Genomic DNA, 25,480 nt, shown 5'->3' with positions numbered 1-25,480 from the left:
AGAACACCAAGTCTTTATTACAGGAATTCCTATGAAACAGCTCCAAGGAAAAAAACCCACACATAGGAGAAAAAACAACTAACAAAGCAACACGCACAGACTTGGGGCTGGGGCTTCCCCGCCAGGCTCTGGGAGGGGTCCGGGCCACAGCCCAGAGGCCTCTCCTCTGCCCCCAGGGTCCAGACGGTCTGGGGGGAGCCACGGGCCAGGTCTGGGGGAGCAGCGGACCGCGAGTGGCGCCGCGCCAGCACCCCAGGCCCCGCGCTGCTGCCAAACTCAGGCAGGCTCCGCGGCCCTCCGGGGGAGCCCCAGCCCCAGCCCCGCCGCCTCTCCGGAGCGCGCCGGGGAAGCTGGGCCAGCGAGTGGGCCCGGGCCTCAGCAGAGAGGTATGACCGCGGCCGCATGCCCTCATTACCTCGGGGTGACGTGTGGCCACCAGGCCCCGCCAAGGCCAGGCGCTCCCAATCCCCACACCCCGCATCCTGTGCGTTTGGACTGGGCTGGTGCCCCACTGTGGAGGCTGGGGAGGGGGACACCTCGTGCCCGCCAGGCTCCCCAGCTCTCCCCGGAGGTCAACGCGTTCCCATCTCCGAGGCTGGCCGCAGAGACTGGGCCAGCCGCCCTCCCACTGGCAGTGGTTGGTGCCCAGTAAGGCTCTTGAACCGGAGCGTGCCTCTGTAGATCATCTACCTTCTTGTTCTTGGCAAGAGGCCCCCAGCAAGCCCTTCTGCCCCAGGCGCCCCCCTACACCAGACCAGCAGCCTCATCACCTTTGCTCCTTAGTCCTATGCTTTCTCAAGGGTCACCTCAGAACCTGCTGCTGCCCACCCTCAGTGACAGTAGGACTTCCACTTAGAGCCCCCTGTGAGCCCCCGCTGTTGGGTGACTGGCTTCTGTCTTCTGCCATCGTGGAGAATACTCCTGCCTAGCCAGTGCTCCAGCTCTGGGATGGCCACCCTCCCCATCCCTGCTGGGGGCCGTGCCAGCCCCTAACAGAGGCAGTTGGAGGGGCCCCGGCAGGGTGCCCAGCAGCCAGCTCTCCCTAGTGGCTCGTCACTCCTCTGAAGGGGCCTGAGTAACTGCCCAGCGCTCTCCCACCTGGGGCTCTGTCCAGGGGTTATACCAAGGGTCCGCAGCCGTGGGGGAAAGGCTGAGATGCAGGAAGCCATGGGAATAAAGGGCCCTGGGGGTGGGGACAGGGGGGGTTCAGGTAGTGTCCGTGGCCCAGAAGGACAGTTGGGGAAAGGATGGGGGCAGGGGTTCCACCATCCTGCCCTTTTGGGTGCTCCAACCTTTGTCTTTTTTCTGGGATTTTTTAAAGAAGGGAGCGGGGGCACGGTGGTGGTGGTTCCTGCATTTCCACCCATTGCCCATAGAACAGCCTGGTTACAAAAGGGGCTATGATGGGTTGCTGCCCCTAGGACCCCAGGTCCTTTCTTCCAATCACAGCACAAAACTTCGAAGTTCTAAGTCCCATGGAAAGTGGCAGTGACAGTGGCAGTGGTAGGGCTGGAACGTGGCCGGAGAATCACCAGGCCTCAGTCCTCAGCGCCATCTGTCCGGCGGCAGCTGGGCCCTTCAGCTGGGGGCCAGTTTGGCTCTCCGGCCGCCTCCACCAGGTCAGACCATCTCCAGCAAGGAGGAACTGCTGGCATCTGGTAGGGAAAAGAGACAGAAATCGTTTTCAATGCAGCCAGGTGGTCTTTCCTTGTCAGCGGTCCCCGCAGAGGTTTTGGGCAGAAGGTACCAAAGACAGGCGCTCTCTCCTTCTTCCAAGGACTCTATGCCAGCCTTGGAACTCTGCCTGAGGTCATGTCCTGCTCCCCCCACCCCCAATCTAAGTTCCTAGAACAGCAGGGGCAGGGCCTCTGGCAGCTAGAGATGGAGAGGGGGGCTGGAATTCCAGGCAGAAGCAAGTGTACAGGAGGGGCTCAGGGTGGGGAAGTGGCCAGCCCATTTTGGGATGCAGCATTAGCTATGATGAGCCACTCCAAAGGGACCTGTGGGAGCAGGAAACCAATTGGGGTCAGAATTTGGTGGGCTCCACACACCAGGCTGAGGAGGGCCCACTCAAACAGCAAGGGAAGGAGTGCAGAGGAGTGGCATCCTGGTGATGGGTGACCAGAGTCGGGGCAATGAAGAGACTAACAGCTGTGAACCAGGCAATGAGAGTCTACCAGCGAAGGGGTGAAAGGGATAGGAGAAATGAAATGGGGAAGTCCAGAGAAGTTGCAGTCTGGCTTCCAGCAACTTCAGACCCAGGGCTGGAAAGACAATCTGATCATGGGCACCCAGGGATGCGGAGTGGATTTGGTGGACTGAGAGAGGAGGGCAGAGTTAGGACCCACCGCACAGAAGCCTTGCTGTTGCTGTAAAAGCAGTGGTGAAGTGCCAGACAGTGGGAATGAGAAAGTCCAGGGCAGAGCTCCCGGGAGCGCTGGGACTCAGGGACTGGGAAGAGCAGCGAGGAGCAGCAGGGATCGGGGAGCAGCAGAGAGGAAGAAGACCCAGGACTCCTGGGCCACAGGAATGGGGAGAGGGGGCAGTTTCAAGAAAACGGTGGGCATGGCGTGCAGAAAGGAGCATGGGAAGATGCAGAACGTTAGGACCTGGACCTGGCAGGTGACCTTCCTGAATCAATCTGGGGGTGGTGGAAGGACTGCCAGCCTGCAACAGGTGAAAGAGGATGCCACTTTTTCCATAAGTTGGTCAATGAAGGAAAGTGGTGAAACCTCTTGGTTTTTAAGATGGGGAGGAGGAGAAGGGTGTGGACTTGAGGAAGGAACTGGAAAGGGAAAAGCTGGATGGCTTGGGAGAGGAATAATGATGGCAAGGTCCTGATGTAGGGGTGGCTTTGGACCAGACAGGTTTTCCAGGGATGGGGCAGTGCAAAGGGGATGGAATGGCAACAACGGAGTGGGAGGGGGGGCCTTTCCCCACACTGGCTGTATTTGGGCATCCTGGACCAGTGGGAATCGTGGGTATAGCTCCGTGCCTGAGGAAGGCCCGAGCTTCCCCATCCTGGGGGATGTGGGAGGCAGTCACCCAGAAGGGGTGTGAAGGCTGGGTGCTCAGGCTGGTTGATCCAGCTCCATTACAACTATCCTAAGGGCAGCAAGCCACTTCTTCATACTGCGAGACAGTGCCACCCTTGCCACACGGTCAACTTGAGAAAGCCCTGTAGATGCTAGCCATGGGGACAGCAGATTGAGGAAGCGTTGACAGGCAATCCTCTGATGGAGGGGCCTGGCACAGGGAATAGGTTCCACTGAGCCCTGGAGGGGTGCTGACACTCCCTGATTTGCCCCCAGGGATGCACAGAAGAGGAGGAGAAGCAGCCTGAGGGCCCAGGGCTCTCGCAAGAAACAGCTGCCTTGAGAGAGACTGTTTCTTTATGTCACCCACCCCAAGCCGGCAACGGGACAGTCTATGTGAGCACAGCGCTAGTGAGGCCGCTTCAACTTTTCCCAAGTCATCTTCTAACTGTGCAGTGTGCGTCCTGGACTGTCTTTCAAACAAGCTGTAAACTATTAAGGTCAAACCTGACTTTTTCCCCTCCTGTTCCCAGGGTCTGGTACAGGCAGGTGTGATTACTTTGCTAAATGAATAAATAACCAAAAAGTGAAAGGAAACGCAAAAGACTAGCTTCCATGCAGAAGACTGTGTCCCCTGCCACAAGAACAGGGAAGAATACCAGGATCTATGCCATCTAGATGCCTGCACCCAATGCCTCTGGATCCCTGGGAGGACAGCTGGGGTCCGGGGCACGGCAGGCCCAGCCTCGGGCAGTCTCCGGTCAGCTGTGGCTCTAGGCCTTACCTCTTACTGTCCTTCCCTTAGGGCTTCCTCCGCCTTGGGCACTTCCTGCCTCCTTCCACGGAAGTCTTCATCTGAAAAGCAAACAGAAGTTGCCTCATCCTCCACCACGCAGGACCTCACTCAGGCAGGTCCCCCAGGCTGACCCAATTCTCTCCATCCCCCTTGTTTGCTGGGGCACCTCCTGATCCTGCAGTGGGGCAGGGATGTGTGGGTGTGCCCAGAGGCACCAGAGCACAGTGTGGGGTTAGGACAACTGGATGCTGGCCTGGTTCCATCACTGAGCTCCTGGACAAGTTCTTTCCTCAGCTTCCTCATCTGCAGAATGGGTGGGGAAGCTATACCCTCCATGTGGCCTCTAAGACCCTCCTAGTCCTTGTTTCTGGATGTCTCCTGACCACTAAAGGGCCTCTGAGGGATGAGGATGAGGTTCAGCTCTGGGCCTGCTAGGGTCTAAGGCAGTGTCTCCCAACCCACATGGCCTTTGGGAGGGACTGGATGAACGCTGAAAGTCCTTTGGGCACAGAGACTGAAACTGCACAGCACTTGGTTCTTGAGGTGAGGCTTCTCCATGTGGGTAGGTCTGTCTGCCCCCTCCCACCTCAGAGAAGAGTCCCCAGAAACAGCATCTGACACTTGGTGCTCCAGGCAGAGATCTAGGTGGAGGTGCGGCTAGGGCCCCCTTCTGGGTGTGGAAGGAAGGGAGAGGCAATATAAACCAAGTAGGAGGACCCATTTCTTCAGGTCACTTGCCCAGCTACCCACGATGTGTCCCCCAGGTTGGGTCCACCCACAAAATACCCAGACCCTCCTCTTGGAGGGTCACCAGTCACAAGTGATTTACAGCTCAAGCTCCCCTGCCCTCCTAGCCTCACCACAAGTGTGGCCCTCCACGTCGTCCAGAAGATTAGCCGTTGACACTGCAGCTCCCAGCCTGCCGGGCCATTCAGGAAAACTGTCTCAGAGATGGGTGGGCACTGCCATCGTCCTCCTAGGTCTACCACTCCCTGTCTCTGGCCCTCCACCACCCACTCCAAGCTCAGGACAGTACCAGCCAGTACTCTTCTACAGTACCAGCCTTAGCCTCCAGTGCTCCCCAAAGTCTCCTTTCCTTGGGGTCTGGTGAGCAGCCAGGCCCTGACTTTCTCACCCAGCTCCCATCACTGGGGATGGAGAAGGGACTTCCTCCCTATTCCCCTTTGGGGTTCAGCTTCAAATATCCTGGGCCCTATTTGACAAGCATCGGTGGGGAGTCTGTGTAAAAACGTGCAGAACCTTATTTTTACTCAAGGCCCTGAAAGTGAGAAGGCAGGGCCCAATGTGCTTGAAATGGGAAGGCAGCAAGATCTATGCATCAATTCAACTCAAGATATTAGGGAAGGGTTTGCTGAGCTCAGTGGAAGAACCACGTTTTCTCTCAAGAGCAGATTAGCCCAATGAGAAAGTGGAGATGTTGTGGGACAACTGGGCAGGGAGGAGCCCACGGAAGGAAGTGGAGATGCTGGCCTGCTCCCAGCCTGGTCATGGTGCTCCAGGCCATGGTGCTCCAGGCCAGGGGCAGCCGCAGCCCTGGGGAGGGGAGGGCACAGCCTCGAGTTGGGCCAGGGGGTCAGCGCCCTCAGCGCCCCCGAGCCAGGCCAGAAAGGATACGACTGGTGCTTGGACAAGTGTTTCCTCTTTGACTTCCTCATCCTGGTCTTCTCGGAGAAGGCCCTGGCCAGCTCGAACAACTTCCTCCGGGTGGCTGGGGCAGAGAGACCCGTGAGCCGCAGCCGCAGGGCCGTCCCGGGGGTGGGAGCAGGCGGCGGGCCACAGGAATGCGGTGGCAAGGGAGGGGTGGGTGGCAGCAGGGAGGCTGCCATACCAGGCTGGCCCTGCAGGGGCAGCAGAGGCCACCGAGGGGGGGGGTGGGCAGGCCCCGGCAGGCGGCCGAGATCCGGGTATTCCTGCCCCAGCTGCGAGAGACAGGGAGCGAGCGACTTGGCTGTCTTTCCCGCCGCCTCCCCCGCCCCCTTCACCACCTCCAGAGTTGGTTCTGGGATTTCCATGACTAATCCGAGATTTTCCCTGAAATGGAGCCTGGAAGGATGGCAGCCTCATTCACACTTGGGGGGGTGGGGGGGTAGGTGTGTCCTGGTTGGCAGGACTTTGTGGAAGAGGTCACCAACCCCTCGGGCCTCCTGCCCACAGAAAGGGGGCTTAGCACGGGCCTCCCCACTCATCAGGCCTGGCCAAGTGCCTTCAAGCCACCAAAGGCTGTGAACTCTAAAACTGGGGTGGGAGTGGGGTGGGTGCAGCACATTATTATTTTTCGGCAGACAGCTGGCTCAAGAGGATTTAAAACTTAATTTGTAGCCAGACTCAGCTGCAGAGAGAAGAGAGGCAGGAAGGCTGAGGGAGCCAGCCTGTGCGATTAAAATGTCACTTTGGTTCACCAAGAGTCAGCTACGTTAAAAAGCTCCTGGTGGCTCCCTCCCTCCTATGAGGCCACAAGGCCTGTCTTAGAAGAGATGAGGAAAGGGCATAGGCTGGACTCACATTTCCCCATATGTTTCAACTTGTCCCTGAATAAGGCATCTTCAGACACAGCAGGATTGGCATCACTGGTTCCTGAAAGGGGAAGACACTTCTGAGGGCAGGCTGGAGAGGGAGAGGGGCTGCCCAAAGGCCCTCCGGGGAGAAGGGGGGCAATGCGTCAGGGCGGTCACCACAGGACAGGGGTTCAGCCTAACTCTTCCTTTTGAGGAATGGGGCAAAGATCAGGCTTCTTCCCTAACCAAGAAAGAGCTTTGGGGTGCCTGGGTGGTTTAGTGTTTGAGTGTCTGCCTTTGGCTCAGGTTGTGATCCTGGGGTCCTGGGATCTAGTCCCACATCAGGCTCCCCACAGGGAGCCTGCTTCTCCCTCTGCCTGTGTCTCTGCCTCTCTCTGTGTCTCTCATGAATAAATAAATAAATCTTGGGCAGCCCCGGTGGCGCAGCGGGTTAGCCTTCAGCCCTGGGGTGTGATCCTGGGGCCCTAGGATCGAGTCCCACGTTAGGCTCCCTGCATGGAGCCTGCTTCTCCCTCTGCCCGTGCCTCTGCTTCTCTCTCTGTGTGTGTACGGCTCTCATGAATAAGTAAAATCTTAAAAAAAAAAAAAAAAAAAAGAGGGATCCCTGGGTGGCGCAGCGGTTTGGCGCCTGCCTTTGGCCCAGGGCGCGATCCTGGAGACCCGGGATCGAATCCCGCGTCAGGCTCCCGGTGCATGGAGCCTGCTTCTCTCTCTGCCTCTCTCTTTCTCTCTCTGTGACTATCATAAATAAATAAAATTAAAAAAAAAAAAAACAACATATAAATAAATAAATAAATAAATAAATAAATAAATAAAATCTTTAAAAAAAGAAAAGAAAGAAAGAGCTCTAAGAAAGGAAGACACTAGGGATTTGGGGAGGACTTCTTTCTCCACTTAGCCTTACTTGGCTCTTTTGTGTATGCTCAGAGAGCTGGCTCACACACACTTCCAACCATCCGCTTCTCTGACAACTCCGCATTCCATGAAGTCATGCTGCTGGCTTGAAATCAGTTGTGGTGGGGGTATTTACATCATAGAAGTCACCCAACGCAAGGCACTGGGGCTTCCCCGACATACTGAATTGGCCATTAAATATTCACCAGCACACAGGGGCTAGCCTGCACCCCAACCTGGTGTGAGAGTTAATAAGGGAATGGAAAGGAGGTGCAGGCAAAAGAGCAGGCCTTGCACTTATGGTGATTCCCTTCTCCTTCCTTTTTTTTTAAAAAAAAGATTTTATTTATTTATTTATTTATTTATTTATTTATTTATTCACAAGAGACACACACACACAGAGACAGAGACAGAGGCAGAGGGAGAAGCAGGCTCCTTGCAGGGAGCCCGATGTGGGACTCAATCTCAGGACCCCTGGATCATGCCCCAAGCCTAAGGAAGATGCTCAGCCACTGAGCGACTGAGCCACCCAGGCTTTCCTCCCTTCTCCTTCCTGCCTGGGTCAGCCCCTCCATTATTCCCTCCAGACATGAAGTTTCTGACTCATTAGACATTAAGTGGGAATGAAAATAGCACTAGTTCCAAAGTCAAACCCCAACTGGCTACCCGGAGTCTCTCGGCTCACTCAGCACCCACTTACATCTCCTACTGCCCTCCTAAAGCCCCTGCTGTCCAGCCTGCAACTCGGCTAATCCCAAGTCACCTTGCCTGCTAAGTCCCCTGTGGGTTATTATGATCCATCTCAGCAGCCCTGGTGTGTCTAGTTCATTCAGGATCAAGGGTGAGAGACTGTCGTTAAAACTCCCAGATGCACATCTGGTAGGGCCTAAGCTCCAAGCCTGTTGCTTATGAGTCAGTTCCATAGGATTTTCTCTCTTTGAGCTGGGATCAGCTGAGCTCGCTGTCCTTCTGCTCCTCACCCCACTCCACTGGGTGATGTAAGGTCTGCTTTGGGCAAAAGCTGCTTCTGCTGCCTTCTCTGCAGTGGGCAGCCTAAGCATGGATGGAGGCACTGGCTGGCTAGGGGCCTTGAGGCACACGCAGGGACACGGGGACAGGGTCCCACTATCAAGTATGGAACCTGGGCCTCCTGGACCTCTCTGCCCATGTTCCCAGCTCCAGCTCAACCCTTGTGCATACATCCCAATAGCCTGCTGTCTGTTCCTCGCCCTCCTTCAGGGGCTAGGGCTCCTGGAGAGGCCTGCCCTCTTTTGAGGCAATTCTTGCTTCTCATCTTTGTACACAAAGCTCAAAATTCTCTTCCTCCAGCACTAGGGTGGGGCCCAGCCACCAGCCATGGCAGATACACCCTCAGATAATGAATGAATGAACCCTGCCCTGCCCTTCTCCCTACTATGAGCATTTACTATAATCGGTGTGTCCCCAGCTTTGCTGGTTTGTTCTACCCATTTCTGGGATGGTTCTCTTGCATTCCCCACAAGACCATAAGCTCCCCCAGGGCAGAGATCAAGCCTTGGAAGTCCCTGAATCCTCCTTGAGCCTACCCATTGTGGAACATTTGTGCTGTGGCATGTCCTCTTCCTGCCCATGCTCCTGGCACTTTCTGAGTAGTTTAGCCACCTGTAAGTCAATCCCAGGGGGACCCCAAGGAGCCAGGTCTGCTGAGCAGAGGGGCCATCACTGGAAGTAAGCAAGGTGGTGGGCTCAGAACCTTCCCAGCCTGTTTCCCCACCCAACCCCCAAACTCAGATATGCAAAGCACAGCTGGGGTGTGAGCCTCTCTGCCCTCCAGGCCTCTCTCCCAGGAAGACAAGGTTACCTGGGGCAGGAGGAGGAAAGCCCAAGTCATTTCCCACAGCCACACTGCTGCTGGATTTGGATTTCTGGGACTCGTATTTCAAACGATCTGGAAAAGGACCACATTCCAGTCAGGGCATGAGCCCTTTCCCGGAGGCACCCTGCGTCGAGATGCAGGGGGCTGATAGAGGCTGAGCCCCCACATCTCACGCGACACACACAAAATACGTGCACACGCATCTATCGGCTCTCAAAGAACCAGCTGTGCCATAGAAACTACAGCCCTGACAAACACCTGCAATAATAGAACATCACAATTAGAAGGACCCTGAGATCACACAGTCCAATCCTTCATTTAAAAGGAAAAGCCCTCCCCCCCAAAAAAGGAAAAGCCCTGGGGTTCCTGGGTGGCTCCGTTGATTCAGTGTCCAACTCTTGATCTGACTCTTTCCACCCAGGTCATGATCTTGGGGTTGTGGGATCTAGCCCCACAGTCTGGGCTCCATGCTCTACGGGGAGTCTGCTTGGAATTCTCTCTGCCTCTCCCTTTGTTCCTCCCTCTGCACACATGCATACACTCTCTCAAATTAATTAATCAATTAATTAATCAATCTTTAAAAAAATAGGGGGTGCCTAAGATCAACCCCAGAGAGAAGGATTGGCTGGTGAGTCGTGTCCCCGTTGGCAGAATTCTGGGGCTCCCACAGGATAACCTGGTAGGAGGCATGTATCAACAGGACAGAAGCCACCAGATCACTGCTCCCTCTGTGCCCCAAGGCTCCAGCTGACTCCAGCCCCCTTCCCCAGCCACAAAGAGGTGGTCACAGGGCCCCCACTCAGTACACCACCTCTCTCCAGGGCCAGAAGGAAGTCCCGGTTACGCTGCAGCTCCTTCATGAACTCCTCGTTCTGCAGGAAGAGCGCAATCCTCTCGTCCTCCAGGTACTGCTTCCAGCGGTTCTCCTGGTCCCGGGACCCAGGCCCAGCCACAGGGGGTAGGCCTCCCTCTCTGCTCCCAGGCTTGGAGGCCCCAGGGTTACCCTAAGGAGGGAAGCAAGCACTCTGAACAGCTGCTCACAATGGCACATGCTGCACAAACCTCCATGCATACTGGGCTCACAAGTGTCCTTTCCCAGGATCCTCCGGCCACACCCTGGGGCCTGCACCTGCCATTGGGCTCTAGTGGTCAGTCAAAGTCCAACTTAGCAGGCCAGACTCCTCTTTCTACCCTGTGGGCCACCCCTGCCCCCATCTACAACCTGAACAGTCCTGAAAAGTGATCAGCAAGCCGCCCAATAGCTTGGCTAGCTCCACGTGGATGCTGAAATTCAAAACTCTCCCTGTCCTACCTGTGTCAGGGTGAAGCCTCCTTCTTGCAAGGGCCATGCCAACAGCAGGGGAAGAAACTATCCCATAGGAGGGTGGGGAGATGCCCGGACCTTCTGCCACCGGCTGCCCCCGTGCCCACCTCCCTCCAGCCTGGGGTGATGGCTGTAGCCACAGACTCCTCAGGGCTGTCACCTTCCCTGGGTGGAACAGGAAACCTCCAGGCCCAGGCAGGAAATGAGGCTTTCGGCTCAGCATTCTTTCCCTGCAAACCCAGGGCAACAGAAATAGCTCAGCCTGGACTCAAACATCAGGAAGCGAAACCGGCTGGCACAAACTGGGGGCAAGCACAGCTGCCTGGGGGGCTTTCCCCATTACCTGTATGCTGTCCAGCTGCTGGGGCAGGATGCGGAGAAAGTCATCAGGGAGGTTGCCCAGCAGGGGTGGGTTCCAGTTACGATAGCGTCTCTGGCTCGAAGCGGGTCCAGAGCCCAGGACATGGATGCTGGAGGGTGAGAGGTAACAATGATGAGGGAAAGGGTGTCTCAGCCCATCACACCAGCATCCTGCTCAGAATGGCATTTCTGCTCCCAAGCTCCCCAGGGCCTCCAGGGCCTCCCGGACAAAGGTCCAGAGCTCTATCTCTCTTCCCAATCGGGCCTCTACTAACCTCAGTCTCTGGCCCCAGGGCCTGGGCTCCTGCTCCAGACCCACACCGCTCTCCAGCTACTCTGTGCCCTCAAAGTCTCTAGGCCTAGAGCACTCTGTTAATGGCGCTCAAGCTGGGGGTCATGGATCTCCCTGTAGATGTTTATGAATGCCCTCTACAGACAGCAGGTGTATCCCTGGCACCCAGCACAGTGCCAGCTCCTGGCTGCTGAGAAGCAGGCGTGCTCCCAATGACCAGACACAAAAGCTGCCACACCCAGCCTGCCAGAATGCTGGTCTGCTGGGTTGGGGTGTGGGGACATGGGGATGGTAGGACCCCTAGAGAGCAGAGCAGATTCAGGCCCCAGGTCTGGCTCAGTCACCGCCAGCAGGTTGACCCCGGCTCTCCTCTGGGACTCCGCTTCCTCCTGGAAAAGCGGAGCCCCTCACGAGGCTGGGTTGTGAATGGGGTCCTGAAGAGGGACACCGAAGGTGGGAATGGGTTCTGGCCGGGGTGCTCAGAGCAGCTCTCCCTAAGGCGGGAGGTGCCATGGCTGAGGCCATCGGCCAGGGGTGGGGGCGGGGGGGGACAGGAGGAGCGGTGGCCCGAGCCCCCCCTGCCCGCCCCGCCGGCCCCGGCCTGCCATCCCTGGGCTGAGAGCAGCCTGGGGCGCAGCCAGGAGCTCCCCACAGCTCCCCGGTGGCCTGCAGCGTGGCAACCGCAGGACACGTGTTCTGCTGAATCAGGGAAATGACACACACAGAAGGCTGCGGCTGGGGGTGCGGCGCGCTCTCCCCGGCTTTGATTTGTCTCCAGCTCCAGGAATCCCGCCGCCCCCTCACTGGAGGGGAGCTTTTCCGGGCTGCCGCTGACTGTGGAAATAACTTCCTTTCCTTTTCTATTTTGGGCGGGTGGCCTGGCGGGGCGAGGGGGCGGGGCGGCAGACGGGATAACAAGCTGCCAAGCGGCGGTGGGAGCCCGGGGAACCCGCCGGCCCCCGCTGCCGCAGGTGAGGGGAGGCTCCCGGAGGGAAGGCGGCCAGGCAAGCCGGCCCGTCCAGGCAGCTCCCCCCACCATGCTCAGGCCTCTGTCCCTGTCCGAGGCTTCATTCCTCCCGAGGGCCCCAAGGCAGGGGACACGATGCCCCCGAGGTAGGGACTCGCAGACCAGCCCCCTCCACCCCGTGGTTGGCCCCAGCGCAGAGAATTCCTCTCCAGGGCCTTCCCCCAGGACTCGGGTACCCACTCCAACTCACTCACACCCGGAGCCGCAAGGGAAAGTGCGGAGTTGCCCTAGGACCCCTCTAGCCATTTGTTACTGAGCCCAAGAGGGGAGGAGGACTAGGAACAGGAGACCCGGGCAGCCTGGGTGGCTCAGCGGTTTAGTGCCCGCCTTCAGCCCAGAGTGTGATCCTGGAGACCCAGGATCAAGTCCCACATCAGGTTCCCTGCATGGAGCCTGCTTCTCTCTCTGCCTGTGTCTCTGCCTCTCTCTCTCTCTGTGTGTTTCTCATGAATAAATAAATAAAATCTTTAAAAAAAATAAAAAAAAAAGGAGCGGGAGACCCCTTCGCAGCCCGGTTTCCCTGGCTGCTGGGCCCAAGGTTCTGAGGAAGGTCGGGCCTGGCCCGGCAGAGATGAGGTCAGCCCAGCCGCAGCTGCAAGAGCCAGAGTGGGGGCGGCTCAGAGCCCCGGCGGCCCAGGCAACTCCATTGTGGTCGGAAAGGAATGTCAGAAATGAGCTGAGAGGCAAATAAAAAACTTCCAAGGCTGTAATTTCAACAGAAAACGGCAGGTGGCCTGGGCGGAGGGGTAACTCTGGGTCTTAGAGACCTCTTTCATTCCGGAGATAGAGGGAAGGGCTGGCTGGAGGAGGGGAAGCAGAGAGAAGGCTAGGGGGCTCTCCTGGCCCAGGGCCTCTGCTCCAGGACCCCATCAGACCCCCAGGCTTACCCATGGAACATCAGACCCCAGAAGGATTTCAGACATGAACCTTCCAGGCAGCATCTTTGTAAAGACTGGACACTGAGGCCCAGATGGAGTCAGGCCCTGTCCTGGGACACAGATCACGCAAGCAAGCCTGGGCCCAAGAGTTCTGACTTTGCAGGCCCTCGCTCCTGGAATCACCCTGCCTCTCTCTTGTCTCAGCAGGGCAAGTTCCCAAACCCTACCCCATCTGCAGTCCCTCAGGTGACTGGAGGTGGGCAGATCGATAGAGGGGCCTGCTGCTATTCCTTCTCCTCCTCCATCACCCCACCAGCCCCACCAGCCAGAGGGAGATTCTAAAACACTAACCTGATCCTGTCACTCCCCAGCTTAAACCTGCCGGTTGCAAGATAAGGAAGGCCAAAGCTCCTCAGAGGACCCAAAAGGCTCCTCAGGATCAGCTCACTGCTCCAGCCTCAGGGCCATTCCATATTTTCTGGAGTTCCCCGAAGCTCCCGGACGGTTCTCCCTCTCCTGCCTCTTGGCCTTTGCACAAGCTGTTTCCCTTGCCTGAAATGCCTTCCTGTCCTCTGCTTCACTGGGAGTAGCTTGGACATGAGCTCCTCCAGACAGACTTTCTTGCCCCCAGCTCTATGCCTCCTCCAGACTCTGATCTCCTCGGGGAATGGTGGGAAGATCTAGGCAGTGCTGTATTCATCTGAGCATCACACACATGGTTCAGCACCTGCATATTGCAAGAGACTCAGTAGATACTGGGAATGAATGTTCTGGATAGAGAGGCTGAATAAGTCCCTGGAAATAACCTAGGGTTGGACCTCGGCCTAGCAGGGCCATCCTGGGACAAAGGGGGCACATGCTCAGAGCCTGGCCCTGCTTCTTCTCACCACTGGTCTCAATGTTCCACATTAGAACTCAGAGGCCAGGTGTACAGCCCAGAGTGGGAAGGAGCAGTACACCACAGGTGATAGGTCTGATCCATGCCTGGGACTGTGCTAAGTGCTCCATGCATAGTATTTTGTTCGAGCCTCACAATAGTGCTGATGTGGGGATTAGTATTTCCATTGCACAGGTGAGGAGAGTGAAGCTCAGAGAGGTTAAATAGTGAGCCAGAGGCCACACAGCCAAAGCACCTAAAGTATCAGAAGCTGGGCAGCTGAAAGAAGGAGGTAGGAGTGCATTTTTCTTTTTTCTGATTCTATAATTCAAGTTCTCTGCCCTGTGTCCTCCCCAGGCCCAGCACAGCCTTCATTTCTAGGTCAGGGCCCTAAACCTCAGGCCTCTTAGTGCTGAGGTCACCTCGGCCCCAACTGTGGCTTCCGTCACTGAGCTCCACTGCCCCTGCCCTCACAGCAGCTGAGCACCCAGCCAGAGGAAAAGAGGGAGGATGCAGCCTGGGTACCCATGCCAGGTTTACCCTGGGACTCTGTCTCTTATGACCTCAGTTTTGCCTCCTGAAAAACAGGCAGAATCACTTTGCCTAGTACAAACTGAACGCTTTGCAAAATCATCTTAGAATATTTAAAAAAAAAAAAAAAAAGTCAAAGGTTAATCACTTACCCCTGGGCTCCATGACCCATGTGAGGCTACAAGTCCTGCCAAGGCCTCACTTAGACCAACCCACATACATCTTGCATCCCACCCCACTGGAGCCTCCACAAGAAAGGAAGGACCCCAGCTTGCTCCCCTCCCTGACTCAAAACACTGTTCCCTCTGTCCTGTAACCTTCTAGGCTTCCATCAACTCCCTGAGCTATAATCACAGCGAATTTTCTCATTAGGGAGGTGAAAGACACAGCAGTGAAGACATTGGTTTTAGAATCAGAATGGCCCCAGCTCACAGCTCAGCTCTGTGGTCTTGGGAAAGTTATGAAACTTCTCTTAGGCTTTGCTTCCTCATCTGTAAAATGGGGATGCTAACAGTGCATTCATAAGTCCTTCAATGATCAGAATGTGATGTACATAAAAAGTCTCACCAGTTTCCTCCACTTGGTGGATGGTGGCTGTTGTCATTAACCCTACCCACATAGCAGAGGTCTCCACTACCACAGGGAGAGGTGCCCAAGATCCCCAGAAGGAAAAATCCACTGGCACAAGTGCCCTGTCCCACCATCACCGCCCACCCAACTGCTTAGCTCCCCAGCCCTGAGCCATTCTAAGGAATTGCAGCTCTGAGATAAAGAGGTTCCTAGGCTCCAGCAGCCCCACTACAAACATCATGAAGCCCAGAAAAACAAGCACCTCAGGGACCCAGCTGGCAACCAGCTCCACGTTAAACTTCCAGATTACAGAGTCCCTCCCGTGGAAGAAGTTTCCAAGAACCTAGCAGTCTATTCCTCCGCCTTCAGTTATCAAAGTATCCCAGAAAAAGACTTACTTGCTCCCATTGCCTAAAAATCCCCAAAACATTCCTAGACTAGGGATGGCAAACAAATATCCATCCTATCAATTATTGCAGACTGTCTGGGAGTTGCTGTGTGGAAGAGGATTTGGAAGTTCTGTCTCAACTGAGCAGGAAAGGGCCTGGTGGTCAATTAGTAATGTTTGCCAAAGGCTCAGGAGGGGAATTGTCAGTACATAGGCTCTGTGTTTGTTTCTCCCACTGGCATGGGCCTTGACTATAAGATCCCAGAAGGCAGCGCCAAGCCTCATGTAACTCTGTGCCCCACATCGTGTTCAGCATCACACCTAGTCAAGAGGAGGAATTCTGTGAATGTTTGCTCTTGGGATCCTGACAGTGTGAAAGTTCTTCTTGGTATCTAGCTAAGATATCTCTTGCCACAGTTATTGGTGAAATAATATCCTGAGGGCTCTAGCCAAGTTTCCCACTGTGTTTGTACTCAACCCCACCCACCCCCACCATTCCCCACCCCAGATCCCTTTCCCCACTGCCATGCCCTCCAAGGGGAGATGGGTTCTCACCGGGGCGGTGGAGTAGGGGGAGCCAGAGGGTAAGGTCTGTCAAACATGTGCATGTGGTAGGCTGGCGGGGAGTAGACAGGCGGGGGTTCTTCATCAGAGCTATCAGGTTCCAAAGTCCTTTCCAAGATCTGTATCAGAAACAATAAAAAAAGAAATGTTAACAATCCTTTGAATTTAAATAACATTCAGACAAAATCAAGCATGGGCAAGGATGCGTAGTAAGGGACTCTCCGTCGCTGTGGGAGTGTAAATTGATATGGCCACCACTTTGCCAAACTGTTTGGATTTATATGAAGCTGCACGCATGGCTGCCTCTGACCTTCCAATTCTCATATACTCAACGGGCATGAAAGCACATGTCCCCAAAAGAATGTTCAGAGCAACATTATCCACCCTAGCAAGGTTTAAAAACAGGCAAAACCAATCACGGGGCTAGAGGTCAGAGCAGTATGATCTCTGTGGGGGTGCAGAAGGTTGGGAAGGGACCCCACGGGGATTCCAGGCTGGGTTGATGTTTCTTGACCTGGGCACGGGGGAAAGGTCATTGAGCCGCACACATATGATCCGTGTGCTCTTTGGTACATGTGTTACTTCTGATAAATAACTTTGACATCATTCATGCTCTCTCTCAAAGTACCTCCACATCAGTTATCTCACCTGAACCTCAAATAACTTGGCAAGGTAGCATAAGGATCATTCTCCCATTTTATAGACAAGGAAACTGAGGTCCAGGCTCATTGACATGGCAAAGCCCTATGCTATTTTTGGAACTGAGTCTTCAACTTAGTCTCCACAGCAAGGATCCATCCTTCAAGCACAATGCTCACATGCCTTGGTTAGATTCTCAGGATGGACGGTGGCAAGGGGAGTACCCAGGATGCTTCTCCCTCCTGGACTCTTCTCTTCATCCAGAAGCCAGAAAGAGAGGCAGGGAAAAGCCAAGGCCTGGCCCAGGCCTAGAGTTTCTACTCTGTGGACTGACCTGGATCCTTCCACAGAGATCCCCAGAGGAGTCTGGGGCGGAAGGAAGGAGGCGACCATCGACCAGGTCAGACACACCCCAGCTGGCCTACCACACCTTAGCTTCCTGCTCCCTATCCCCTGCTCTCCACTTCTGTTCCCATCTCCTTTAAAACCAAAGAACACGAGAAGGTCTCAGAGACTGTCCGTGGGCCCAGAGACCCCAGGCCCTGCATTTTAACCCTGAGTGAGTTTGCAGAAGTCATGCTAAACTGCTTCTGCAAGCCTGGGTGGGGCTTGGCTGCACTGGCACCTCTCTGCCCTGAGCCCACCCATGCCCAGGCACCCAGGGGCTCACAGGGACACCCAGCCACACACACGAGTGCATACATGCACACACACATACACACACACTGCCACACTTTGTGCATACACAGCCAGCCTGACCCAAGGAGGCCTCCCTCCCTGGAATGCACTAACGTTCTTTCCTTTGAGGCAGAAAGTATTTAAACAGATGCTTTAGCAGAAAATGAAGAATGTAGCTGCTATTTGGGCCACTGCTCTGCTTAGCCCAAATTTCCACAAGACGAAAGAGACAGAGAGAGAGAACACTGCAAGCTCCAGTCCAGTTCACTGGGGAACCTTGGGTGCCTGGCACAGGACAGGGCTCAGTACCTACAGGGTACACCCAGAGAACAGGTTGCTTCTGGCCCCCAGGCCACACTCCCTACCCCTCAGTCCCTGCTGCTCTGAGGGACAGGGTTCCAGACGGGGGCCCTGATGCCAACTTCTCCTTCCGTGGCTGGTGTATGCGTGATGGGTGAGGAGGGGAGGGCCATGTCCCCGAAGGAAGCTGCTGGGGGGTTCCCTAGATTGTGGGCCTGTACAGCAGCCTGCCTCCAGACTCAGGGAGATCAGGCCCCCTCCCCTCGCAGGCGCTCCTGTTCCTCAGACCAGCCTCCTGGGGCTGCAGGAAGCAGACGTTCTTCAGAGGCTCCCGGAGCAGAATGAGGAACCACCAAGGAGGCAGGCAGCGGGCCAGGCACGCTCCAGAAAGGCTGATCCCGAGTCTCTAGGGAGAGTAAGCCCCGCCGTGCTCCTGGCCTCTCCCTCAGCCTCTCTCCCCACAACCCCACCAGCCACAAGGAGGTTATTCCTCTGGCTCTCGAGGTGCTGAAGTTTTCAGCTCCGTGGCCCCTTGGCTCAACTCAGTCTGGGTGATGGATGCCTGCCAGGTGTTCTGGGGGCCGGGGGCCAGGCCGCCAATCTGACAAGAGATATTTCTCTGTGGCAAGGATGCCCCCCCCGGGGCCAGCCCACCATCCATCAGTGCCCAGCGAGGGGGCTTTCTCCAGTCAGCAGTTAGTGTCATTCCAGCTGCTGCTCATAAATTTTCTGAAGCACTTTCCGCTGGCTCAGGAACTGCCTGCCGACGGGCCAAGCAGAGCTCCAGAGGTGGGGGTTTGGGGAAACAGCCAAGGAGGGGCGCCAAGAAGGGGCTCAATTTGGAAATCGAGTCTTAGAAAAACAGAAGCACACACAGTGCAGGCCTATCTAGGGGATAGTGAAGCCCCGTGGAGATCACAGGCCTGTGGGTGCTGTGGACGAAGGAGGAAAGACGATTCTATCCTACTTGCCAGGCTGCAGATTCAGTGAGGGTGTAGAAAGGGTCAGAGTATACAGAATACTTTCCTTCCAGCTCACACTTAAAGGATGTATTTGCAAACAAGCACCCATGCTCACACACACACTCACTCCTTTCCACAAGAGGGGATCTGGGTTTTCTAAGACTCCTTCCACTGGCTAATCCAGGCAGATCGAAGGAGTGGTCTCCCAAGGAAAGAGACTAAAGAAACCTGTGCAAAGGCAGGAGCAACATTTATTCACTCAACGAGTGTTCCCTGGGTGCCTGTGATGGGCCTGGACTATCCTGGGTGCTGCAGGTGACATAGCGATGAGGCAGATTGTCATCTCACCTAGGGGGATAAATCCCAGGTAGCACCAGCTAAGGGAAGAAGGGCCAGTAGCTTCGCCCTGCAGGAGGCCTCTGATTCATAGAGTGGATGCTTGCAGGGCTGCACTGACAAGGAACCTGAGGCTATATCGGGGCCTAGGTTTTCTGTCAATGGAGGTAATAATGATGCCACCTCACAGAGCATATGACTGGAAGGACAGAGACATCTGAAGCACGTAAGATGTGCCTGGCGCAGGCTGGAGACTCAGTGAAGAGCAGAGTTAAATGCCATCCACTGGGCCCTTCCATCTTGTCCATAGCCGCATGTCCCAGAAAACCCTGCAGGCAGTAACCCTATCACGGAAAGACTCTGTGTGTCCCTTCTGTACCCAGCACTGCAGGTCCTGCAGAGACTGGAGGGGAGGGGGTCAAATATTTACTGGACTCTTGGATGGGGCCAGATGGGCCCTGATGCAGCAGGGTGGTCCCTTCGCCCCCAGCGACCTCCCTGAGAAAGGAGGAAACTGCTTCGGCAATGCTTGCTGCTGCCTCCATCATGTCTTGGTCAGAGGACTTTAGCCAATAAATCTGAGGTCACTCCTCTTCGGGGGCTCCCTATGCTCTAAGGATACAGCCCTGTTCTTTCTCGAAGGCCACGCCTTCTCAAGTTCTCGGTCTCTGCAGGCTCCAGAGGTCCTGACAGATGGTCCTGCTGCCAGCCTCCTTGTGACTCACGCTCTGTTTCACCTTTGAACCTTTGCATGAGCAGTTCCTTCCACCTGCACACCCTCTTCCTCACTCCCCACTTCTTTGGGTCTCAGTTTGGCCATCTCTTCCTCTGGGAAGCCATCCTTCCTCTCCTGCTTCCACTTCTCCTACCATAGCACTCACTGCCTCTGGCTATCACTGCCTGACTCTTGTGAGCTCTGTGTCGGGAGAAACTTGGTCTGACTTGGCCAAGGTGGACACCCAGAGGTGTAAAAGGAGCCTTTCTAGAAAAAGCCTTTTTCCTAGAAAAAGCCTTTCTAAAAAGCCTTTCTAGAGGGCCCCCGCCTGGAACTGGACCTCGGTATGTTGGAGTAGGGCCCAAGTGTCTGCATTTTGAGCAAGCTCCTCAATTCTGATGACCCCACTTGGGGTCCACCACTGCGTAGGTATGCAATGTTTGTTGAATGGCTGTATGATTTCTGCCCATAAAAGGCCACCGACCGGCTGGGGTATGGCGTTCCTACGAGAAAGGGGCTGTTCACGAGTTAGAACTCAGCCAGGCCTAACCACCCAAGTCCTCTAAGAGGGTGAGACGGCGCCGGGCGAATCACGGGGCTGTGCCCCTACCTCCGGGGGGATGCTGCCCTCCGAGTCTGAGCTGTCCTCGCCCCCGCCGCCGCCCTCCAGGTTCATCTGCAGCAGCTGGTCGATGGTGGCGTCCACCGCACCGCTGTTGGCGCGCAGCACGCACTCGATGATGTCGTAGTCCATGCTGGGGAACATGGTCTTGAAGTCGTCCATGGCCTGGTTGAACTCGAGGCGGCGCACCTGGCGGGCGGGCCGGCTGTTGTTGAGCTCCTGCGAGGCGGCCGCGTCGCCCCCGGGCCCGGCCCCGCGCGCCCCCGCCGCGCCCCCGCCGCCCCCGCCGCCGCCGCCCGCCGCCGCCCCCGCCCCCGCCGCTACTCCGGCGGAACAGGCTGGTCATTTTGCCGAGCCGCTGCGGGAAAATGTTTGCGGCGGGCGCCGAGCCCCTGCCGCCGGGTCCCTGCGCCGTGGCCGCTCGCTCGGGGCGCTCGGGGCGCTCGGGGCGCTCGGGGGGCGCTGGGCGGCCGGGCGCGGGCGCGGGCGGCGCGCGGGGCCCCGGGGCGCGAGGCTAGGGCGCAGGCCCTGGCGGGCGGCGGCATCCGGGCCTGGGCAGCCGCTCATCCGCTCATCCGCTCCCCGGGGACATCCTGGGGCCGGCTCCGCCGACGGTCCCACCTGCAACAGAGGGGGGCAGAGTCAGCGGCGGGACGCCAGGGCACCCCTGCCCGCGCCCGCGACAGCCCCTTCTTGGCGCTTCCTCTCCAGCCGCAGTAGTCCCGCAGCCACGGTTCTGTGCTAGCCCAGAATTGCCACCCGTCCAAGGCTTACTTTAGGCCGGGCACCATCCATCCTACGGGTTCTGGGCGGGCCGACTCCTGACACCCCGACGAGGTAGGCGCTAGTGTCCCCATTTCGCAGGTAGGAAGACTGAGGCATAGAAGCTGAGGACGTGGAGGGACTCGGACTTGAACCACTGGTCTCAACCACTACTCCTACTGCCCAGGAGCCTCGAGGACCTGAGGCAGGAGGGGCTCCGTTCAGGCCCCATCCTGCCCGCTGGTCTCCAGCCTACCCAGTCTCTGCATCCCAAACCATGTTACCAACTTGATGATGCCTACATCATGGCCTCCAATTTGTGGATGGTGCCAGTAAATCTTCTTCTACTTTTTTTTTTAAAGATTTTATTATTTATTTATTCATGAGAGACACAGAGAAGAGGCAGAGGGAGAAGCAGGTTCCATGCAGGGAGCCAGATGCGGGACTCGATCCTGGGACCCCAGGATCATACCCTAGATGGAAGGCAGGAACTCCACTGCGGAGCCACCCAGGCGTCCTGCCATTAAATCTTCAACAGAAAACTGTCCAGCCCACTCACAACCAAGCACGTAAATCACTGCCAAGGTCACATTTTTGTTAGTGTGGTCAACTGAGAGTTGAATATATCTAAAAACCTCAAATTCCGGCTTTCTCATGCTGATCCCAAGATTTACAGTAATTTTGTTAATTGTAGAAAAGTGGCAGCTTTAAGGGACCATTCCATCAAAGGGTATTTCTTAAGTCTGACAAAACAGGTGCAAAGCTGTTGTTTCCCTTTTCTAGGACATGGGGTCAATCTTAAGAGCAGACATAGGTTCCTATGTCATGTGACCAAATCATCATGATGCTCTTCCTTGCCCTGATCTCAAACAGATGATAGTGTAAGAAGGAGGAGAGCAGAGGAGTGCGGAAGGTGCGGTAGATGGGCTCTCACTCACCCCAAGGTCACAAAATCCAGAGCAAGCATGGATTCTTTCTGTCCCTTTCAGTTAGTCCCTGCACAGGTCAAGTGAGACTGCATATTGTTCCCCAGGGCCACCATATTGAGATTCTAACCTCCTTTAAACCTCTACCTCAGGGACGCCTGGGTGGCAGAGGGAGAAGCAGGCTCCATGCAGAGAGCCCGATGTGGGACTCGATTCAGGGTCTCCAGGATCATGCCCTGGGCTGCAGGTGGCGCCAAACCGGTGCGCCACCGGGGCTGCCCATCCCTCCCAGCTTCTGGAAAACATTTATTAACACTGGTATGTCTACATCTAGATACTTTCTCTACGCATCCACTACCATATGTATGAATTTATTTTATGGAAATGCGATCAAACCATAAATTCTATGCAACTTGTTTTTCCACTTAATAATTTATTGTAGCCATCTTCTCATGTCAGAACATATAGATCTACTTCATCATTTTTAATGCCTGAGTAGTATTCTGTTGATGACTGGGTGAAGCATGATTTATTATCCAACTTCTTCCAACCCGTCTTCCCAAATGAGCAACTCACAGCCCAGAGAGGCCATTTTACAAGGAGACACGGAGAGGTGACCTCAAATGATCAGTCCAAGAACTGTGATGAAAATGAGCACAGGAAGGTAGCCAAGTATGACTTGGCCTCCCACAGCCGGCTTTAGACACCCCAACCCCCATGCCCACACCTCTCCACCACCCCTGCCACGTCGGAAGGTCAGAGGATGCTGCTCTGATTCTGCCAAAACTCTACCCTGGAGCTGCTGCCTTTGTCCTGGGCTCTGGAAACCTCTGCTGAGGCCTCTAACAAAGACTTCAGGGGCACGTGGCCCCAGAAGCCAGTGCCCGGGGCGGCCATCTGCTGTCCTGCTGTCATCGCACACACAGGTCAGTGCCTTGTGTTAACACTCTCTCTGGAGTAAAGCCACCTTCTCCCTGCCCTGCAAGTAATTTATTAAAAGATTGAGGGACTTGGCTCTCACTTTGCCAAGGCCAGACCCTTGGAGAGAGAAGCCAGGATCTGACCCACTCCTGGTGGAGGAAGAATGAAGATGATGGGGTCCACATTTTCTGCTTTACCAGCCCCCTGGATTGGCCCATCAGGCTGTGTCATGAAGGTCCTGAGAGGCATTCCCATGGCCCTACCGTCTACAGGAAGTAAACGGGTTCAGAGCCAGGCTGCCAGCCCTGCTCTGCCAGGCCCCAGCTGTGGGATCTTGGAGGAATGTCCCCTCCTGTCTGTTCCCAGTGCCCGCACCTGTACTTCGGGACTTCAATGAGCATGAAACAAGATCATCCTCCACACAGTGCCTGGAACACAGTGAGCTGCCTGGATGGTGTTGCTACCACCTCCAGAAGGCTGGCAAAACGCCAGGATCAGTCGGGACACTGGCCAAGCCATTACCCAGAGTGGATGGGGTGGGTGAGTCCTTCAGGCCTCAAGTAGTGCTGATCCTCGAAGCCCCAGGGAAGGCTGGCTGGTCTGGGCAGCCGGAGACACAACAGGTCAAGCCGCCTCCTCTTCCATCTACCCCAGGTGTGAAGCCTGGAAAAACAGCCTTTCCTGCACATGTGTACCACTACACGGCATGGCTGACAACTCCGGGCCAGCCCCACAGCCTGCTCCACATGTCAGATGAAGACAGTGGCACCCAAGGCTTGTCAGAATGGCTCAAAGACATATGGCTGGTAGTGGCAAAGCCTAGACTTTCCCATCACAGGTCGTCCTGTGGATGAGGAGAAAGTGGCTCAGAAAGGCTAATGGAAAGTGCAAGGAAACAGAATTGGCTGTTCAGAGATACCATCTCCACAAGACTCTGCAAGAACACACAGACCCAAAAACCAAGCTGCCTATAATTAGCAGCAGGTGGGGCTACGCACCCCTTGAGGACCATCCTTCTCGGAGCTCAAGTACAGAGTGTGAGGCCAGGGCTGAGGTGGGCTGGCACAGCTGGGAGCAGGCAGGAAGAAGGGCTGTCCTCGGGGTCAGTGTCATCCACACCGGGCTGCCTTTTGCAACAAGCATGGCTCAAATGAAAAGCAATTTAAAACACATGGACGAATTAAGGCAGGCGACTTAGGTTTACGAGCTTGTGCCAGGCGCTTTCTCATTTTATCTTTATTACAACTCTAGAGATAGATGTTATCGTCTCCATTGCATAGCTGTGGAAACCAGTTCAGAGAAGGCAGGTAGCCTGTACGAAGTCACACAGCCAGTGCTTAGAGAGGGCCAGAATTAGGAACCCACCCCCTGAGAGCCAAAAATGCCCAGTCAGGCTCGGAGGGCTAGGAGCCAAGGAGCCTCAGAAATGCAGCCTTGCATGTGGCCCAGGCTCAGAAGACTAGGCGCAGCCTGGCTGACATTCCAGCAGAGGAGATATGACCTAGACAGCTCTGGGGGAGGGGTGTCTGTTGGCTCTGCCCCAGAGCTGGCCCTGTGACCTTGGGGAAACCGTTCCATCTCTCTGAACCCCAGCTGCTGGGTGCTGGCTGGGCAACGGAGGGAGATAACCCCTAACCCACTTCTGAAAAAGAAAGTGAACGAAACCCGTTGAGCCTGTTAGATGTCTGGGTCTTGGAGACCAACTCCGAAGCTTTCCCTAAACTCTGGGCTGTGAGTGACCTGGGTACTGGGAAACAGAAATCTCACACCTGTCCTCCCGCAGGTCCCAGGGAGCCAGGCCTTCCACTTCCCCCGCTAAGGAATCCAGGCCTGGGAGGAGGGGGACAGCAGCCTGCCAATCCTCACTCTCAGTGTGAGGAGACAGCCAAGGCCTGAGTCACTCCTGGCCTGGCCCAGGGAGGTGGGCAAGCTGCCCGAGTGCTGTTCTCCTGACCTTGCCCAAGGTCATCCCAGCCAGTCTCCTGCAAGACCAGGTAGGGTCCACCTGGGGCGGGGGGCAGTGAGAGTCTGCGCCAGAGTCTTGGGCTCCTATTCTGACTGGGCCCAGGAAGGCTGTGTGACCTGGAGAAATCACTTCACTTCTCTGAACCTCAGCTTCCTCATTTGTAAGAACAGGTGTAATACCACCTGGAAGGAATGTCGTGATGGAACTTACATGGTTGCCTGGAGCTAGTAACACCCAAGGAGACAGGTTGGTGCGGTCTTAGGCACAGACTTTGGCCCTTGGCTACACTTAGAGCCTAAACAATCTTACCCAGTCTCATGACTTTAAATACCATCTACATGCTGAATACAGGTTCCCAAATTTCTCTTCCCCCAAGGCCTCCTGGGAATATGCCCTTCAACTCTACCTGGGCACATCTGACCTGCTGCCCCCACTTGGATGTCCAGTAGCAGCTCTGACATAACGAGTCATCAGACTTTGTGGTTCCTTCGAAGCCCACCCTGCTCCTCCCACTTTCCTCATCTCTGTGAACAGCAGCAGCTCCATGTGACTCTGGCCCAAAGCCTGGGAGTCCCCTTGAGCGCTCCAGTTCTCTTACACTCCACACCCAGTCACAGCAAATCCAGTCTCTCCTATCTTCAAAACCATCCCTGGGTGGCTCAGCGGTTTGACGCCTGCCTTTGGCCCAGGGTGCGATCCTGGAGTCCCAGGATTGAGTCCCACGT

General features: G+C 55.9%; 1 protein-coding gene across 1 annotated transcript; it reads right to left on the bottom strand.

The window, feature by feature from the left end:
- Positions 1-20,541, bottom strand: CUEDC1 (CUE domain containing 1). Its single transcript, XM_041725348.1, is given in 11 exon segments — positions 1-1,655; positions 3,820-3,890; positions 4,692-4,750; positions 5,467-5,560; positions 6,355-6,426; positions 9,103-9,189; positions 9,929-10,121; positions 10,785-10,911; positions 15,920-16,047; positions 20,169-20,495; positions 20,497-20,541. Coding segments are annotated over 10 exon segments (1,185 nt in total). The 5' UTR covers positions 20,527-20,541; the 3' UTR covers positions 1-1,655; positions 3,820-3,822.
- Between the last annotated feature and the right edge of the window lie 4,939 nt (positions 20,542-25,480).

Source organism: Vulpes lagopus, chromosome 12, assembly GCF_018345385.1.
Source record: "Vulpes lagopus strain Blue_001 chromosome 12, ASM1834538v1, whole genome shotgun sequence".
Classification (NCBI taxonomy): Eukaryota; Metazoa; Chordata; class Mammalia; order Carnivora; family Canidae; genus Vulpes; species Vulpes lagopus.
Note: the sequence above shows the minus strand (reverse complement) of the source record. Positions and strands in the feature narration are given on the sequence as shown.